Source organism: Enhydra lutris, unplaced genomic scaffold (assembly GCF_002288905.1).
Source record: "Enhydra lutris kenyoni isolate GAN:26980312 unplaced genomic scaffold, ASM228890v2 scaffoldscaffold48, whole genome shotgun sequence".
Lineage (NCBI taxonomy): Eukaryota > Metazoa > Chordata > Mammalia > Carnivora > Mustelidae > Enhydra > Enhydra lutris.
The window spans coordinates 7,545,013-7,565,377 of NW_019154132.1; the positions used below are offsets into that span (position 1 = coordinate 7,545,013).

Consider the following 20,365-nt stretch of genomic DNA (forward strand, 5'->3'; position numbering starts at 1 on the left):
CGGCCGTGGGAGTATCTGGGTATATGCGCGGTGCCTGGAGATGCTACTTCCAGGTATCCTGGCCAGTTTCCTTGAGAAATGAGTGTTAGAAGACTGTTTTCTGAAAACAGTACCCGGTGCTGTTCTATCGTAAGTTGAGAGTCACGTAGATAGCGCCTATTTTAAGTACTTAGAGTTAAAGAAATAAAGCTTTTCCACGTGTGACGTGCAGCCTTTTTTTTGAAGTATAAGCAAAAATAAGACTCGTTTTCCCCAGAGAGGGGTTTCTTAGACCATCATCACCATTTTATGACAAAGTGGGAATCAATTCACTGGTCTGGTAAGAAGAAGAGCTGTTGTCTTTTTTTTTTTTTTAACCAATTTGTGTCACCTTCACCTTTTCAGTATTTCCTTTTGGTAGTGATCCTTTGCATTTATTGATTGATTTTAAAGATTTATTTAATTTTTGAGAGAGAGAGAGAGCAAGAGCGTGAGTCAGGGGAAAGGCAAGGGGAGAGGGAGAGAGAGAGAAGCCTCAAGCGGATTCCCTGCTGGGTGCAGAGCCTGACTCGGGACTTGATCGCAGGACCCCGAGATCATGACCCCAGCTAAAATCAAGAGTGGGACGCTCAACTGACACAGCCACCCAGGTGCCCTGGCGGTGATCCTTTTTAAATAGTGTAACTAGCAGTGACACAAGTGTCCTATTAGGTCTGGCCATGGCTGAGTCCCTTGAATTTTGGGGGTGCGGAAGAGGGCAGGAAAAGCTTGATTTATCTTTTTAAGATTCGAATTTCCCCTTTGTAATCTGAAACTAATTATTGAACCCAAACCTCAGTGTCTGGGTCAAGATCCTTCTGAATTAGGCTCTTCCAATAATCTAAAATTGCTCCCTTGTTCGTTGTAAGTTTGGATGGGTCTTTTTTACATACTAGGGGGTCACTGAACATTTTATTGGTTCATGTGATTTAATTGATTGATTGATTAATTAATTATTTTTTGGCAAAAGGGACCACACAGACCAATCTTTGGAATCTGCAGAGAACCCCATTAACGTGCCTGCTGTCACCCTAACGCTGCTTTTGAACTTCCCGTGCAGAAAGCGTCCTTCGAGAGGATGGATCACCTGCGGCAGCTGCAGAACATCATCCAGGCCACATCCCGAGAGATCATGTGGATCAATGACTGCGAGGAGGAGGAGCTTCTGTACGACTGGAGTGACCGCAACACCAACATCGCCCAGAAGCAGGAGGCCTTCTCTGTAAGCTCGCCCCTCCCGGCCGTAGACGTGAGGCTCCTGCCTGGGGATGGATGGGGATGATCTCAATGAGCTACTTGGAATCCAGTTTCTGCTGAAGTGGTTGCGGAGAGCCATTCCTTTCTGGAAGCTTTTCAGGGACTCTAGAGAGGCGGTGCAATGCTTAACATCCCGGAAGCCCGTAGAGAGGGTCATCAGGCATTCTGATATCCCAGAGTGTGGGTAGCACAGTAGGAGGGGGGATTAAAACCTAGAATTAGAAAATCCCCATGTTACTTCTCACTGTCCCTTTACTTCCTTTACCTGTGTGAATTTGGGCAAGAAATGTCACCATTGCGCCCTCTGCCAGGTACTGGATGACTTCAGACATTCTTTTTGGTCTTAAAAATGCTATGCTTCTGGAGGAAACCATAACACGATTCTTTGAGTTGTTCATTTCCACAGCGCAGTTTTGAGTTCTGACTTCCCTTGAATATGGCAGAAATGCTGGAAGGCTAATGGTGACTTGCTCTGAAGGGTCGGGTTTTTTCTCATTTACAGATACGCATGAGCCAACTGGAGGTTAAGGAAAAAGAGCTCAATAAACTTAAACAAGAAAGTGACCAGCTTGTCCTCAATCAGCATCCGGCTTCAGACAAAATTGAGGTAGGCTTCATGTGATTTATATTTTTTATTAGAGAAAAAAAAAGGGAACTTTTGGTAAAGACTATCTAGATCAATGATTTTTATCTGTCATAAAGCCATGACGAGTTTATTTTATATATTTTGGGATCAACACCCTAGACTGGCGGTTGGCAAGCTTTTCTGGAAAGGACCAAATAATACACATTTTAGGTTTGCAGACCATTTGGTTTCTGTTGAAATTACGTGACTCTGTCATTATAGTGTGAAAGCAACCATAATAATATGTAAGTGAAGGAGCATGGCTGCGTTCCAATAAAACTTTATTTATAAATGCAGGCAGTGGGCCAGATGTGCCCTGGCTTGCTGATCTCTGCCCTGCAGAGTCTGCCATCTGTAGGCTGTGCTCAAGGCTGACATTAGCTGGTATGACATCAATTGGTATGGCCGTACTGGTTGTTAAAGAACAAAACAAAGTGTTTTCCTATCAGTTGGTTGAGAGTCACTGCCTTAAGACCCTTAAGCCCTCTGCATGGGTTCCTCGGATGTACCCATCGTCTAGCAGCAGAATAGGGACAGGGTGCCCTGGAGCAGCCCTGTGACGGTTCTGTCTCTAGTGTCTGCTCTAATTCTGATTAGTCAGTAGCTATGCCGTTTGAGTGAGTATTTTGAACAATACTCCTAATGGTATCTATTTGCTAAAATTGGTTTTTAGGTTGAATCGCTACCATACCGTACCAAACAGAACTTTGGGAAGTTCTGTTTTCACTCTTTAGAAAAACGTTTGCTTGAGTGGGTATTCGATAAAGAAATGTTTTGTAGATTTTACTGGGGTTACATACCTGTGAAAGGACGGATGTCCTTATATGCCTGAGCGGTGATGTGACGGCGGATGTTTTCTTGCTTCAGGCCTATATGGACACTCTTCAGACTCAGTGGAGCTGGATTCTTCAGATCACCAAGTGCATTGACGTTCACCTCAAAGAAAATGCTGCCTACTTTCAGGTTTTTACGCTTAGTTTTAATTTAATTGTCGTGTAGGTCCTAATACCTTATTTTTTGGAATGTATTTTGTAAAAGCACTGAAAACAACCTTGGAAATATTTTACAAATACCACTTATTGGCTTTCAGTTTAGAGGAGCGTAGATTGGTGACCTGGGCACCTGTCCTTCAGATGGCTCTTACTGTCACATGACTTAATACCGTTTCTTTAGCCACCTATTAACTAGACCCCAGAAAGGTAGTCTTTGACCTGGAAGTACTGGAAATAGTAGGAAATACTAGGCGTTGCTGCTTACTGAGTGCCTTTTCATGAACACACGATCATGCTCATCTTTATTTATCATCTTTATTTTTCTCAAGATTTTATTTATTTGACTGAGAGAGACAGAGAGAGAGGGAACGCAAGCAGGGGGTGTGGGAGAGGAAGAAGCAGGCTTCCCACTGAGCAGAGAGCCTTAGGCGGGGCTCGATCCCAGGACCCTAGGATCATGACCTGAGCCGAAGGCAGACGCTTAACGACTGTCACGCTCTTCTTTGACAGTTCTTTGAAGAGGCCCAGTCAACCGAAGCCTACCTGAAAGGCCTTCAGGACTCCATCAGAAAGAAGTACCCCTGTGACAAGAACATGCCCCTGCAGCGCCTGCTGGACCAGATCAAGGAGCTGGAGGTACCATCGCCAAACGAAAACAGAGAGAATACTGATTACTTGATGTGGAAGTTCCTTTGGGAAAAAGCATGCTTCAGATTCTAGCCCCTTAGGCTTTTCACGCAATGACATTCTTTCCAGCCCACTTACTTCCCAGCTCTGTAGCTTCTGAAGTGGCTAAAAGTCCCTGCAGAGGGGGTAGTTTGTGGCTTTTTGGAGCTCATGCCATGCTAGCAATGTCTCATCTGTCATGTCGTAGCAGCTAGGCTGATGTCCCTTGCAGGTCTTCTGTGACATTCACAGAGTATCGGCGTGATGAAAATATGATCTTATTTGCAATTGCAGAAAGAACGAGAGAAAATCCTCGAATACAAGCGTCAGGTACAGAACTTGGTCAACAAGTCCAAGAAGATTGTGCAGCTGAAACCACGGAACCCGGACTATAGGAGCAACAAACCCATTATTCTCAGGGCTCTCTGTGACTACAAACAAGACCAGGTGGGCACCGTTATTTGGGGGTGAAGCCCAAGTTTTTCCCTTTCTTTACACTGAGAGTTTTGCCAATAGAGGGAGGAGAGTTTAATCCAGGTTTCAGTGGGCAGCACAGTAAATACCTTTCTTTCATACACAAAGCAGCAAGCCGTGGAAATGCAGCAGCTCTGTCCAGAGTCCTTAGCAGAGTCTTTAGGACAGCGAGTATTTATGGGCTATTTAATTTTAATTTTAATTAAAAAATTTTTTTTTTGGTAAAGATTTTATTTCTCTGAAAGACCAGAGGGAGCAGAAGCGGGAGGAGGGGCGGTGGGGGGACAGACTCCTCACTGAGCAGGGAGCCACACAAGTTGGGGGGTGGCTTGCCAGGACCCTGGGATCATGACCTGAACCTAAGGCAGATGCTTAACCGACTGAGCCACCCAGGCGCCCCTAGACTATTCATTTTAAGTCTTAATACTTCTCTTCTACTAATACGCAAAACTTTATCTGTGAGTACCCTTTAAATCTTAAATTCTAAAATCTTTAAGTTTCTTGAAATCTCTTTTAATTTCTGACATAAAAGAAATGAGAGATATGACCATTATGCTGCAGGGGAAGTGACTATCAGTAAAGATTTTCTGTCATCACAGAACACATCAAATTGTGGGCTCTGCAGTACCTACAAACATCTATATGGAACGATGACTTGGTTTTACTAATTATTTGTGTAATTCCCACAGCTCTGATTTCTTTTTTTTTTTTTAAAGATTTTATTTATTTATTTGACATACAGAGATCACAAGGAGGCAGAGAGGCAGGCAGAGAGAGAGGAGGAAGCAGGCTCCCTGCTGAGCAGAGAGCCCGATGCGGGACTCGATCCCAGGACCCTGGGATCATGACCTGAGCCGAATGCAGAGGTTTTAACCCACTGAGCCACCCAGGTGCCCCCACAGCTCTGATTTCTTATAAGAATTACGGAGGGTTTAAGAAACATCAGTTGCTTAGATGAGTGTTGTAAAACAGTGGAGTTTATTCTGGCAGGAAGAAATATTTTAAGAACTTGCATGGAGAGGAGAAGTCGAAATAGAGGTTGAAATACGTAAATATCAAGCTCATTACATTTTACCGGTGAGGAGAGTTGTCATATTCAAAGTGTACCCCTTTCAAGAAGCCGGGGAGTTAATTTAGAAAGTGAGGTGTTCCGATGGTGAAGTTAATTTAGAAAGTTGTTTTTCTGGGGACCTGATGCCAGAATTTCTTGTTTTTACTTCTAAATTTTAAGAGAGAGTACACACGCCAAGTGAGTGCCACATCGTAGATCTAATATGTAAAATATGAACTCACAAAAATAGGAAAGCTATGGGGTGAGCTTTTGCTTTATGAAATGATTTCTCACTCTATAAATGGATTCTCTGGGCTTTCTTTGGAAAGTTACTTTACCTAAATCACTATAGACAGCTTTAGGCTCTTGTGCGTTGTTTAATGCATCAGTATTGTTGGAATGTATAAAGATGATCTTCATTTAAAGAAAAATAATAAGGGTAACCTGGGTGGCTCAGTCAGTTAAGCATCTGACTCTTGATTTCAGCCTGGGTCTTGTTCTCACTGTTGTGAGTTCAAGCCCCATGCTGAGCGTGGAGCCTATTTTAAAAAAATAAAATAGAAAAATAATAAGGTGAAAGCTCAAATGGTTTGTACAGTTTTATCTCTAGTTCTTTCTTTGAGAAAAAAAGATAATCGTGTGTACTCATGAGTAAAGCCAAAACATGGGGCCGCTTGCCTTACAGAAAATCGTACACAAAGGGGATGAGTGCATCCTGAAGGACAATAATGAGCGCAGCAAGTGGTATGTGACGGGTCCTGGAGGCGTGGACATGCTCGTCCCTTCCGTTGGTCTGATTATCCCTCCTCCAAACCCTCTGGCCGTAGACCTCTCATGCAAGTAAGTTGTTGAAGTTTCTGGTAGCCATGACATGAATGTGAGTGTGGAAAAATAGGGCAAATGCTTGTACAAGAAACACAGACATGCCCTTTTTCACAAAAATCCCCTCCCTTGAAAAAAATGAGCTTCAGGAAGGTCCCTTGCGTTGTCATGCAACTTTATGTTGAAGAACTGTAGTTTTTTTAGGAAGGTAAAAGAGAATGTCTGACTGTACGGGGGCTGGAGGAAATATTTTTTTAAATACTGAATATTTAATATGTAAATATTAAACAATACAGAACTGCCCAAGCAGTGGGCCAAATTAGAAATCAAACAGCAAACCAAAATATGTCTCAAAACAAAAGAAAAACTCCACAATATTCCAAAACCTATGGGATGCAGCAAAAGGAGATGCAATAGTAAAATTTATCTATAAATGCTGGTATTAAGAAAAAAGTTCAAATAAACAACATTATACCACAGGGAACTAGAAAAAGAAGAAACTCAGCTGAAATTTAGTAGAGGAAGGAAAGAACAAAGAAAAACAGAAATAAATAAAATAAAGACTAGAATAAACAATAACATAATATTGAAAGTTGATGTTCAGTTTTTCTAAAAAGAGAAACAAAATTAGCAGTACTTTAACTACAGTAGCTAAGGGGAAAAAAAGAGAGAAGACTCAAAAATCAAAATTATAAATGGAAGCGAAAACAGTATAAAAATTAACTACAGAAATATGTAGTATGATTAACAGATTACTGTCAAGAATTATATACTAACAAATCAGATAACTTAAAAGGAAAAAAACCGAGATAATTCCTAAAAATACACAAGTTACCAAGAGTGAATCATGAATCTTGAATCCAAGTAATAGGAAATTTTCTTAGACCAATAACAAGAATGAAATCTGAACTAGGAATTAAAAATCTCCCAGCACAGAAAAGCTCAAGACCACATGGTTTCATTGGTGAATTCTACCAAACATTTAAAAAATATAATTAATGACAATCTTTATCAAGATCTTACAAATAATGGAATAGAGGAAACAGATCAAAATCATTCCATGAGGACCTTACGACCCTGACCAAAGCAGGATAAAAATAATATAAGAACAAAACAGTCTAGTTTTTCCCATATAAGTGTTGCTACTCTGACTTTCTTTTGAAATTTACATAATAAATGTTTTTTAATTTGCGTAATGTTTCTCTACCTCCTCACTTTCAATCTGCAGGTGTCTTTCAGTCTAAAATAAGTCTCTTGTAGGAAGCATATAGATGGGTCTCATTTTTTTAATCAATTCTGACACCCTGTGTCTTTTGATTGGAGCATTTAGTCTGTTTACAGTCAAAGTAATTATTGATAGATTTGTATTTATTGCCATTTTATTACTTGTTTTGTCATTGTTTCTGGAGATGTTCTCAGATTCTTTCTTGCATTTGTGACTTTTTGTCTCTTCTTTGTGCACAAAGAGTCTCCTTTAATATTTTCTGCAGGTCTGGGTTAGTGGTCATCATCTCCTTTAGTTTTTGTTTGTCTGGGAAACTCTTTATCTCTCCTATTCTGAATGATAGCCTTGCTGGATAGAATATTCTTGGCTGTAGATTTTTCCTATTCAGCACTTTGATTATATCATGTCACTCCCTTCTGGCTTGCCAAGTTTCTGTTGAGAAATCTTCAGCTAACCTTACAGGTTTTCCTTTGTAAGTTAAGGACTTCTTTGTCTTGCTGCTTTTAAGATTTTTTTCTTTCTCACTATATTTTATGAATTTAATTACAATATGTCTTGGTGTTGGCCTGCTTTTGTTGATTTTGGTGGGAGTTCTCTGTGCCTCCTGGATCTGGATGTCTGTGAAGAAACAATTCTTACCATGTATCTTGAAGGCATTGTTTCAAAGTTCTTCTTCCATTCTTAGAATATCACTAATTTTGCAGGTAGCCACAAATATAAAATGCCCTTCGTTTTAATACCTGCTTATCAACAAGGAAGTAGAGCTTTCATTGTACAGATTGCCCATGGCAGATTCTTGTCTACCTTTTATCATGGAAATCCTCAGCCTTACACGGAATAGGAAGGGTAGCAAAATGAGCCCACATGCTCATTTCCAAACTGCAGTAGCCATCAGCATCCCATGACTGGTTTCTCCCTGTCATCCTGCATGGTGTTAGACCTCTGTCAATTAAAAAGTTGCTGACAACACGAGAACAAAGAAATGTATATATATATATATTTTTTTTAAAGATTTTATTTATTTATTTGACAGACAGAGATCACAAGTAGGCAGAGAGGCAGGCAGAGAGAGAGGAAGGGAAGCAGGCTCCCTGCTGAGCAGAGAGCCCGATGCGGGACTCGATCCCAGGACCCTGAGATCATGACCTGAGCCGAAGGCAGCGGCTTAACCCACTGAGCCACCCAGGCGCCCAGAAATGTATATTTTGACACAAAGTTCATTATCTCTACTAACATAGATCATCGAGAATGAGCTTTGGGGAAGTAACTTAGTCCAGATCCATTGAAATGTTGAGTGTTTAAAAAATATACATTTAAAAAACATACATTTACTCTGTTCATTTTTGTTGTAGTTTTCTATGTGGTGTGTAAGCATGGCAAGGTTTCCCGTTTGGGTCAGGGTTTGAAAGCCGGGCTCCAGCGTGTTTTCTTTCCCCTTGTGCCTTCTAGGATCGAACAGTACTACGAGGCCATCTTGGCTCTGTGGAACCAGCTGTACATCAACATGAAGAGCCTGGTGTCCTGGCACTACTGCATGATTGACATCGAGAAAATCAGGGCCATGACCATCGCCAAGGTACATCCTTAGGACCATTCAGGCTGTTGGCGGGTGCCCTGTGCTGTTCCCCAGGGCGCTTGTTCCTGCCAGACACACTGACTAGCAGCTGAGGCTTTGGTATTTCATCTGGAGAGTTAGCTCAGCCTGCCAGAGTGGTTAGGGTCCATCCCACGTAGGATGGGAGGGAGTCACACGCAGCTGGCTCTGGTACAGATGGAAGTACAAATTAAAGTTGCCCGGCAAGACAGAAGGGCCCATGGAAAAGGCATGTGGTCCTATAATACCCTGGATCTGATTCTCCTTTGAAGTAATAGAAAGCTAGGTCATCGATTATTAACTGGATATCTCAGAAGTGAAAGGTGGAGTAGAATTCTCGGAATAACACCCAAAACATTAGTTCTGTAGACCCGTGGTTTTCGAGTTGTGGTCTGAAGAATTCCAGCTTCAGGGGGGTCCTCTAGGGATGACAGGGCCAGCAGAGAGGAGAGAGGCACAGAATTAATAAGTCTGGTGGGCTCCCCCTTACTCCCCCTTTTCTCCATTTTCAGTCATTGCAGCTTTGCTGGAACCTGCTTTATTTTTGCAACTTCTCAGTAATATTTCCTGTGATGAATAAAATTCTGTAGAAAAAAAATAGATAATGCACTGCTGTAGCTCTTAGGAGTAATCTTGGAGTCCTCAAGGTCTATGTGTGTGTGTGTGTGTGTGTGTAAAATGTAATGCAATATATATATACATATATATGTATATATATGTATATATATATTTACTTATTTATTTGAGAGAGAGAGAGCACGCACTAGAGAGGGAAGGGGCAGAGGGAGAGGGAATCTCAGGCAGACTCCGCATAGAGCCTGATGTGGGACTCGATCTCACAAGCTTGAGATCATGACCTGAGCCAAAACCAAGAGTCAGATACTTAACCAGCTGTGCCACCGAGGTGCCCCAAAGACCTTTTGTATCCTAATGGGCCTCTGACAAGTATTGCCTTAAGGCCCCTCTAGCATAGGGCATTTTCTGGCACTCTTCTTGTTCACGGCATGGGGACGATCCAACACTCCTGCCTCCTTTACTTCCAGCTGAAAACCATGCGTCAGGAAGATTACATGAAGACAATATCTGACCTTGAGCTGCATTACCAAGAGTTCATCAGAAACAGCCAGGGCTCGGAGATGTTTGGAGATGATGACAAGCGGAAGATGCAGTCTCAGTTCACGGACGCCCAGAAGCACTACCAGACCCTGGTCATCCAGCTCCCCGGCCACCCCCAGCACCAGACAGGTTAGGGGCATCTTTTTCTTTGTCTCAACCACACACGCTTCTCCAACAGAAAGTGGTTTGCATACAACTAGTTTCAGAATCCCTTCAGAAAATAACATATCTAAAGTCACTTATACTCTAAATATTCAGAATCAAATCAAAGGAGGGAGCTACAGTTTGTGCAGTATGGGTATTTTTTGAGGCCAAGCACCCTTCTAGCTAGGAATTCTCTGATGTTTGCGGTCCTAACCTCTTTTTACAGTAACCACCACTGAAATCACTCATCATACTTCCTGCCAAGATCTCAACCATAATAAAGTGATCGAAACCAACCGAGAAAATGACAAGCAAGAAACGTGGATGCTGATGGAGCTCCAGAAGATTCGCAGGCAAATGGAGCACTGTGAGGGCAGAATGACGCTTAAAAACATGCTCCTAGCAGACCAGGGGTCTACGCACCACATCACAGTGAAAATAAATGAGCTGAAGGTAGGCATCCAGTATTGTTTCGACCAGGACTAGCTATATTTGTATTTATCTGTGAACTAATTAAAAAACCAATTGGTTTAAATATTTATAGAGAAGAAGCACGAATTTTCAAGAAAACAGGCTTCTGGCAGGATTTCCTTTTTTCTCTCCTCTGCTTCCAGTTTGTAGAAGGTTACCAGGCTGGGGATGAAGCCACCTTTGTGTTGGTTTGTGGGTTGCTGGATCAGGCTACAGCGTTTCCCTTTGTGGGACATAGGGAAAGTTTTCATAGACATTAATTAGGTTGCTGCCTGATACCACCTATGGTACGGGCTAAACAGATAGAATTATTTTTATTTATAGACAGAAGACTGACACGGAGAGATTTGATGGGGTGAGGCGGGTGTTGGTAAAAGCTCAAAGCCATGGACAGCTGGGACTGTAGCCCCAGTGTTTGAACTCCCCGCTCTGTGATCTTTTCTGCTCAGCCACGCCTGGGCACCGCACTGGGAAGTGCAAGTTAGATACCCTACAGAAGAGGGCCATGTTTACACCGTCCCGATAAGGCCTCCCCAAAGAATGAAATGATATTTTAATTCTGTCTCTCGAGGCTTTTCCATTTAGTGGACTTGTTCGGGACAAAAAAAAAAAAAAAAGGACCCTAAGAATGGGATGGCTACATCTAGCACTTTCCTTCTTTTTTTTGAACAGAGTGTGCAGAACGATTCTCAAGCAATTGCTGAGGTTCTCAACCAGCTGAAAGACATGCTAGCTAACTTCAGAGGTTCGGAAAAATACTGCTACTTACAGAATGAGGTATTCGGGCTATTCCAGAAACTGGAAAATATCAATGGTGTGACAGACGGCTACTTAAACAGGTAAACACGAGTGACCTCGGTCACACACATTCTGCCCTTCTCAGGCTTCATTTTGTCACACTTCGTTTGCTTTCTCTGCTTGACTCACTGCAGCCTTGCCTCCCAGTTGCTCGGTTCACTACGGGCTTCCTCACATTCTTCTGTGCCTCAGGGAGAGGGTCCTCCAGCCTCGGTACTCCTTCTACCGTAGTGAAATCTAATGTATCTTACAGCTGAGGTATATCTGTAAGAGTCAGGACTTTGAAATCTTCAGTGAACACACAATGGCTGTCTGAATCGTGGTGCAGGGGTTGGGTAGGGGAGGGAGTCTGTTGCTCCTGCAGTTGGTGCAGGGGTGGGGCGGGGGGAGTCTGTTGCTCCTGCAGTTGTAGAATAGGCAAAATGAATTTTTTATCGGCTTTAACATTCTTTCATTAATAGCGGCCAGAGCCAAACGTTCAAAGTCTAATTATGTCACCTGCAATGTTCTTGGCCTTCTTGGCTCCTTACAGCTTATGCACAGTGAGAGCTCTACTCCAGGCTATCCTGCAGACAGAAGATATGTTGAAGGTGTACGAAGCCAGACTCACCGAAGAGGAAACCGTGTGCCTGGATCTGGATAAAGTGGAAGCTTACCGCTGTGGACTGAAGGTAACCGGAAGTCACAGTCCGTTATCACAGTGCCCGGGGTTATGGGAAATAATGCAGAACTGCTCAGTGCCCGATCCTGAGGTTCGGTAACTTTTTAATGAGTCTTGAGGATTCCTGGATTTCGCTGGCCACACATAGTTGACGTTGGTCGTTATCTCTAGAACACTTGCTTTCCAGAGTGCGCTAGCAGGAACTATGTGCACAGGTAATTTGTGGTGAGATTAGTTTGCGGAATGCAGAGTTAAACATAATTAAACTGGTTTCTTTACGACAGGACTTTTCTTCCTCTTCAAGAATGTTCATATGTGTTATAATTATTCAGGAATGGAATACAGTATGGTATTTATTATTTCTCAAACAAATGAATTTCTCACACTGAATCTTTTATCAGTGGGGTAGCATCAGGAACTAGATCAAGGACATAAATATTGGAAAATGCGATCAGTGAATATGTTTTCCTGGATTGATTAGCACTTAAAAATACAAGTGTTCCAAGATATGAACTTGTACTCTTTTCTTTCTCCTGTGACAGAAAATAAAAAATGACTTGAACTTGAAGAAGTCCTTGCTGGCCACCATGAAGACAGAGCTGCAGAAAGCCCAGCAGATCCACTCCCAGACCTCACAGCAGTATCCACTCTATGACCTGGATCTGGGCAAGTTCAGTGACAAAGTCACACAGCTGACAGACCGCTGGCAAAAAATAGATAAACAGATAGACTACAGGTGTGCCCACCTCTTTCCCTGCTTTCTTCCCATTTGCTTGTTCCAAGATAATGTTACTTGAAGTGATCACTGTCAAAGTAGTGGTTTGGTTTGGTTTGGTATGTAAGTTAGGCACAAGGGGCACTCTGTTTTTGGAGGCAACTTTGTTGGAAATGGGAAGTGGGTACATCACAACAGCCCAGCTTGAATCAACCCCTAACAGGTGCTCTCCAGGCTCTTAGAAAAAAATGGAAGTCATTAATCAGGTTCTTGTAGGCCCTATAAACTCTTGTTAGGATGGTTGGAAGGAGCAGATGCTTTGAGTGAGTGTTCTTCTGAAATTTAAGAAAATTGTGTCTTCTACCACCTCATTCCAAATGAGGGTTTAAAGGTATCCTGAATTTTGATGTCTTTCCTTTTAGTAACTACTTTTTAAAAATATCTTTATTGACTAAAAAAGAACACAGACATCTTTATCGATAGCTAGTTCACATGTCACACAATTCACCCACTGGCAGTGTACAGTCTAGTGGATTTTAGTGCATCAGAAGGGTGTAACCATCACCACAATCTACGTCTACAACATTTTCTTTACCCTAAGAAAAAAAACTCTGTCCCCATTAGCAGTCATTCTCTGTTACCTCCCAACCCCTGGCCCCAAGCAACCACCCGTCCTTCCTCTGTCTCTGTATGTATTTGCCTATTCCAGGCATTTTGTAGGAATGAAATCAGCCCATATGTGGTCCTTTGTGACTGTTTTTCCCCACTCATCATAATGTTTTCAAGGTTCCTCCGTGGGGCAGCATGTATCCGTACCTCATTCCTTTTTATGGTTGAATAATATTTTATCGTACGGCTGTACCACATTTTATTTCTTCCTTCATCCATTGATGATTTTTGGCTATCATGAAAGATGTCCCTAGGAACATTCATGAATAACTTTTTGTATGGGTGCATGTTTCCAGTTCTGAGCGTGTAGCCAGTGGAATTACTGGGCAATAACGTGTGATATCATGTGATAACTCTGTTAAATACTTTCAGGAAAGGTAGCATTGCTTTAATAATTTTATTCTATCTGTTTCCTCCAGACTGTGGGACCTCGAGAAACAAATCAAGCAACTGAGGAATTACCGTGATAACTATCAGGCTTTCTGCAAGTGGCTCTATGATGCCAAACGCCGTCAGGATGCATTGGAATCCATGAAGTTTGGTGACTCCAACACAGTCATGCGATTTTTGAATGAGCAGAAGGTACAAGCCAGTATGTCATTCCCTTAGAGAGCACTGGGCGTAAGCTGTATTTTCCTCTGGTTTTCTCAGCAGTACCTAGGTTCGAAAGGGTATTTAATAATATTACTAGTTCATCTTGTGAATGGCTGGCAGATGGCCCACAGGAAAAACAGTCGAGATACTTACAAAGAAATCAATTATTAACTACAAATAATGTAACATTATAATAAAGTATCTTTATAAGTTGAGGCCTTGGGATCAGAAAAGAGCACAGATCAGAAAGCTTCCTCTTAGAGAAAAAAAAGGTGACAATTGTGCTTCTCTTTGCTGAAGAGAAAACACCCTCATCTCCTAAGGTTTAGCTGTGAGAATGTGAGGTCACTGAATGTAGTAATAAACTGAGGGAAAACAGTTGTTTAGCCATGTAATACTATTTATATAAAATTATTTGTACACTTTGTTGTTTATAAATATTTTATTTTTTGTATAGAACTTGCACAATGAAATATGTGGGAAACGAGACAAATCAGAAGAAGTTCAAAAAATTGCCGAACTTTGTGCAAATTCGATTAAGGTATGCTGGTTTCACAAAGAATGTTGGCATTTCATCAAGAATAATATTAACTGTGTTCACTTCAGCAGCACATGGACTGGAATTGGAATGAGACAGAATATTAGCATGGCTCTTGCACAGGGATGACATGCAAATTTGTGAAGTGTTCCATATTTTAAAAATCTATACTATTAACTGCATTATTTTCTGATTTATTTTAAAGAGTGCACACCTCTTTTTTTTAATTTTAAACATTTTTTTTTTTTTTTTTTTAGAGAGCACACACACATATGCACATGCTTGAGCAGGAGGAAGGGCAAAGGGAGAGGGAGAGAGAGAATCCCAAGCAGACTCCAGGCTAAGCACAGAGCTTGATGTGGCGCTCGATCTCATGACCCTGAGATCATGACCCGAACCAAAATCAATACTCAGATGCTTAACCAACTGAGCCACCCTGGTGCCCCAAAAACTATAAACTTCTTGAGGATAGCAATTATGGCTTTCATGTAGTCTTTCCTGAACAGACCATAAAAAGTTTGTTAACCTTTAACTTGAATTCACTGCACATGGGCACCGTCTGTGGGGGTGGGCTGGTCTTCATTCTTTACACTGGTAGTATGTGTAAAAATCTTCGTTTAGGATATAAAGATGGACTATTTGGTTTAATAATGTAATATTAGCTACTTGGACACTATCCGTACATGATAGCCTCAGGGTTGGTCATTAGAAATACAGCTTGTGATTAAAAACCATGGAACTGTAGCTGTCAGTGACTTGTTTAGGTCCATTAGGTATGTTTACCTTAAACTTTTTTATTTGGCAGGATTATGAACTCCAGCTGGCATCATACACCTCAGGCTTGGAAACTCTCCTGAACATACCTATCAAGAGAACCATGGTCCAGTCTCCCTCTGGGGTGATTCTGCAAGAGGTAGCTATGTCATTACCTGTTTCCTAGTTGTCCCTCCTACATCTTTTTTCCCTGTCCCCTTCTTATCTTCCCTGCAGACCCTGAATTCACCGCTTGTTCCAGGGGATCCACTCAAAACAGGTTTAAAAGCAGGTTATGCTCCCTTAGTGTAGGTCATCAATATGTGATGCATTTTAGGAAATGGTCAGTGGAAGTCTGAATCTAGTGTTTATATGCTAGAATCTTTGCAGGAACTGGGCTAAAATTCTAGGCTTAATGAGGGAGGCTCTTAAGTGGAAAACGTCTAGCAGACTTTTAAAAGAAAGCTTCTTCCCAAAGACATTGGAGAGCATCACTGATCAGATGGCTTCAGAGAAACACCCTAGGGTTGTGAGGTTGGAATACAATATTATCAGCCTTTTGTCGTACCTCTAGATTTTGGAATTAGCACACATGAACGAGGGGAGTTCACTCTTTAAATGATCTTTTCAATTTTCAATTAAAATTCCTTTCACTCCTTTTTTTGTAAGGCTGCAGATATCCACGCTCGGTACATAGAACTACTTACAAGGTCTGGAGACTACTATAGATTCTTAAGTGAGATGCTGAAGAGTTTGGAAGATCTGAAGGTAATTTACTTACTTGATTTCCTTGGAGGATCAGAAAAGAAAATGGAATAGAACCTTATTATTATTGCCTCATTATAATCTGGATTTGGACACACTCACTGTAAACACTCACTGGTACATAGTTTGTTCATAAGTCAGGTGTGAGTTCTGTGATCAGGGATGCGGCTGTGAATGGAGTTAGGTAATATTTATAAAATTCTAGCTACTTTACCTTACAAAAAAAGCCAGTAATTTCCTTTATCATTTGATTAAGGGATTTGCTTTATTTGCTTTGTTTGTGTGTGTTCAGTTAAGGAAGAGAATGTCCTGGATTGGCTGGATTTGGATTTTTTATGTTGAGTAATTGTTTCATTTACTCCTCAATTTTTTTACATTTATTATTATTATTATTTTTTAAAATATTTTTTATTTTTATTTTTTTTAATAAACATATAATGTATTTTTATCCCCAGGGGTACAGGTCTGTGAATCGCCAGGTTTACACACTTCACAGCACTCACCATAGCACATACCCTCCCCAATGTCCATAACCCCACCCCTCTCTCCCTCCCCCCTTCCCCCCAGCAACCCTCAGTTTGTTTTGTGAGATTAAGAGTCACTTATGGTTTGTCTTCCTCCCAATCCCATCTTGTTTCATTTATTCTTCTCCTACCCCCTTAACCCCCCACGTTGCATCTCCTCTCCCTCATATCAGGGAAATCATATGGTAGTTGTCTTTCTCCGATTGACTTATTTCGCTAAGCATAATACCCTCTAGTTCCATCCACGTCATCACAAATGGCAAGATTTCATTTCTTTTGATGGCTGCATAGTATTCCATTGTGTGTATATATACCGCATCTTCTTTATCCATTCATCTGTTGATGGACATCTAGGTTCTTTCCATAGTTTGGCTTACTCCTCATTTCTAATACACACATTGAGTTTCTATGGAAACGTTCTGTCTTGAAAGAAAGGAAACATAATATGTGAAACCTTCAAGCTTTTAATCTTGGGAGAGATGGGCTCATTTACAGACTCAGGTTGTTGTATCATTTGCTAAGATCGTACAGATGGCTGATGGAAGAATTATGATGAGAACAGAGATCTCATGAATTTTTGTGTAGTAGCTCTCGCCTTGTATCACTCTGTATGTGTGCTTCTGTGTGTGTGTGGTGTGTGTGTGCCCACGTGCAGGCGTGTAAAGAGAAAGGAGACCCCAGGATGGGCTGGGAGGGGCGACGAGCTGTTTCTATCTTACAACGCGAGATGTTTTTCTTTCAACCTAATTTCTGCTTTCACTTCCCCAGCTGAAAAATACCAAGATCGAAGTTTTGGAAGAGGAGCTCAGGCTGGCCCGGGATGCCAACTCTGAAAACTGCAACAAGAACAAATTCCTGGATCAGAACCTGCAGAAATACCAGGCGGAATGTTCCCAGTTCAAAGCCAAGCTCGTGAGCTTGGAGGAGCTGAAGAGGCAAGCGGAGCTGGATGGAAAGTCCGCGAAGCAAAACCTGGACAAGTGCTACGGCCAAATAAAAGAACTGAACGAGAAGATCACCCGGCTGACTTACGAGATCGAAGACGAGAAGCGGAGGAGGAAGGCGGTGGAAGACAGGTTTGACCAGCAGAAGAGTGACTATGACCAGCTGCAGAAGGCCAGGCAGTGCGAGAAGGAGAGCCTGGGCTGGCAGAAGATGGAGTCTGAGAAAGCCATCAAGGAGAAGGAGTACGAGATAGAGAGGTTGAGGGTTCTTCTGCAGGAGGAGGGCGCCCGGAAGAGAGAATATGAAAATGAGCTGGCAAAGGTAAGAAACCACTATAATGAGGAGATGAGTAATTTAAGGAACAAGTATGAAACAGAGATTAACATTACGAAGACCACCATCAAGGAGATATCCATGCAGAAGGAGGACGATTCCAAAAACCTGAGGAACCAGCTTGACCGCCTCTCGAGGGAAAACCGCGACCTGAAGGACGAGATCGTCCGGCTCAACGACAGCATCCTGCAGACCACGGAGCAGCGGCGGCGGGCGGAGGAGGACGCCCTGCAGCAGAAAGCCTGCGGCTCCGAGATGCTGCAGAAGAAGCAGCACCTGGAGCTGGAGCTGAAGCAGGTCCTCCAGCAGCGCTCCGAGGACAATGCTCGACACAAGCAGTCCCTGGAGGAGGCGGCGAAGACCATCCAGGACAAGAACAAGGAGATCGAGAGACTCAAAGCCGAGTTTCAGGAGGAGGCCAAGCGCCGCTGGGAGTATGAGAATGAACTGGCAAAGGTAAGGAACAGTTACGATGAGGAGATCATCAGCTTGAAGAACCAGTTCGAGACGGAGATCAACATCACCAAGACCACCATCCACCAGCTCACCATGCAGAAGGAGGAGGACACCAGCGGCTACCGAGCCCAGATCGACACCCTCACCCGGGAGAACCGGAGCCTATCCGAGGAGGTGAAGCGGCTGAAGGACACACTGGCCCAGACCACGGAGATGCTCCGGAGGGTGGAGGAGAGCGCCCAGCAGCAGAAGGCCACCGGCACCGAGGTGTCGCAGAGGAAGCAACAGCTGGAGATCGAGCTGCGACAGGTCACCCAGATGCGCACAGAGGAGAGCCTGCGCTACAAGCAGTCTCTCGACGACGCTGCCAAGACGATCCAGGACAAAAACAAGGAGATAGAAAGGCTCAAACAGCTGATCGACTCGGAAACCAGCACACGGAAGTGCCTGGAGGAGGAGAACGCGAAGCTGCAGAGGACCCAGTATGAGCTGCAGAAAGCCAACAGCAGCGCCACCGAGACGATCGGGAAGCTGAAGCTGCAGGAGCAGGAGCTCTCGCGGCTGAGGATCGACTACGAGAGGGTGTCCCAGGAGAGGAGCGTGAAGGACCAGGACATCGCGCGGTTCCAGAGCTCCCTGAAGGACCTGCAGCTGCAGAAGCAGAAGGTGGAAGACGAGCTGGCCCGGCTGCGGAGGACCGCCTGCGAGGACTCGTCCAAGAGGAAGAAGCTGGAGGAGGAGCTGGAAGGCATGAGGCGGTCCCTGAAGGAGCAGGCGATCAAGATCACCAGCCTGACGCAGCAGCTGGAGCAGGCGTCCATCGTGAAGAAACGCAGTGAGGACGACCTGCGGCAGCAGAGGGACGTGCTGGAGGGCCACCTGCGGGACAAGCAGCGGACGCAGGAGGAGCTGAGAAGGCTCTCCAGCGAGGTGGAGGCCCTCCGGCGACAGCTGCTCCAGGAGCAGGACAACGTCAAGCAGGCTCACCTGAGGAACGAGCACTTCCAGAAGGCGATCGAGGACAAGAGCCGGAGCTTGAACGAGAGCAAGATCGAAATCGAGAGGCTGCAGTCTCTCACGGAGAACCTGACCAAGGAGCACCTGATGCTGGAGGAGGAACTTCGGAACCTGCGGCTGGAGTACGACGACCTAAGAAGGAGCCGGAGCGAGGCGGACAGCGACAAAAACACCACCATCTCCGAGCTCCGGAGCCAGCTCCAGCTGAGCAACAGCCGGACCCTGGAGCTGCAGGGGCTCATTAATGATTTACAGAGAGAGAGGGAAAATTTGAGACAGGAAATTGAGAAATTCCAAAAGCAGGCTTTAGAGGTACTCACAAATATTTGATCACAGCTTCACTGTCTTTTAAATCATTCGCTCTGCTTCCAGCTGTTCTCGGCCGTGCTCCTGCTCCCGGGATTGAATGCCCCCGGACTCGCTGCTTTTTCTGCCGCTTGCCGTGCTGCTCCCTGTCGTAACCCAGGCCACTGCTCTGCCCTAGTGTAATTTCAGTGCCATGTGCCCTTCTCTGCTCTCCTTGCTTCGATGCCCCTCTGAGTGGAACCGTTGTCTGGCCATGCCTTTTGAACATTTGCGGGGGTGTCACAGCTCAGAGCTTGTCTTCTGGATGGTCCACTCTGTTTTCTAAAAGATAGCTCTTCACTTAATGAGCTCTAACCTGCATTTTTCATGAACATGTCTGATAAAAGCCATATTAAAGGGGCTTAAAAACCACCTTTTCTTTTTTGCTTACGTGATTTTTCTGCATGCATTATCCAGATCTCTTTTGATCATTATTCAGTTCTCTTTTGATCACCACCCTAATATGTTTCTTTTTGTTTGCCTTTTCTTCTTTTAACCCCTAATTTACAAATACCTTCTTTAAGTTCTAATATGATTGACTTCTGTAGACAATATTTGTGTGGGGCTGGGTGTGGGGTGTGCATACGTCCGTAGATTTATTTTGCTTTATTAAATGTGTTAGTGTAGATGTAACAGGTGGGATGTAGGTGTTAGCAGGTGCCATAACCGGGAAACAAAACTCCCTATATTTTTTCAAACCGTAATTCCTGTTAAGAACAAGAGAGGTCTACAACTTCTCCTAGTTCCTTCTAAAACAATAGTAAGTATGAAGCCATTTATCAAAGTGGCAACCTATA

At 43.3% G+C, this 20,365-nt stretch overlaps 1 protein-coding gene across 3 annotated transcripts in view; it reads left to right on the forward strand.

Annotated features, from left to right (window-relative positions):
* The window catches only part of LOC111156714 (desmoplakin), a 45,655-nt gene that overhangs the window by 21,170 nt on the left and 4,120 nt on the right, over positions 1–20,365 (forward strand). Inside the window, exons 7-23 of one of the 3 annotated variants that reach the window (XM_022517760.1) lie at positions 1,079–1,240; positions 1,778–1,882; positions 2,768–2,863; positions 3,403–3,528; positions 3,853–4,005; positions 5,769–5,923; positions 8,580–8,706; positions 9,768–9,969; positions 10,211–10,437; positions 11,128–11,294; positions 11,786–11,924; positions 12,457–12,650; positions 13,718–13,880; positions 14,350–14,433; positions 15,236–15,343; positions 15,853–15,951; positions 17,241–17,738. In XM_022517760.1, the coding sequence (XP_022373468.1) occupies positions 1,079–1,240; positions 1,778–1,882; positions 2,768–2,863; positions 3,403–3,528; positions 3,853–4,005; positions 5,769–5,923; positions 8,580–8,706; positions 9,768–9,969; positions 10,211–10,437; positions 11,128–11,294; positions 11,786–11,924; positions 12,457–12,650; positions 13,718–13,880; positions 14,350–14,433; positions 15,236–15,343; positions 15,853–15,951; positions 17,241–17,738 (2,805 nt within the window). Of the gene's footprint in view, positions 1–1,078; positions 1,241–1,777; positions 1,883–2,767; positions 2,864–3,402; positions 3,529–3,852; positions 4,006–5,768; positions 5,924–8,579; positions 8,707–9,767; positions 9,970–10,210; positions 10,438–11,127; positions 11,295–11,785; positions 11,925–12,456; positions 12,651–13,717; positions 13,881–14,349; positions 14,434–15,235; positions 15,344–15,852; positions 15,952–17,240; positions 19,536–20,365 lie in introns of all 3 variants that reach the window. The other 2 variants (XM_022517758.1, XM_022517759.1) reach the window with 2 other exon arrangements.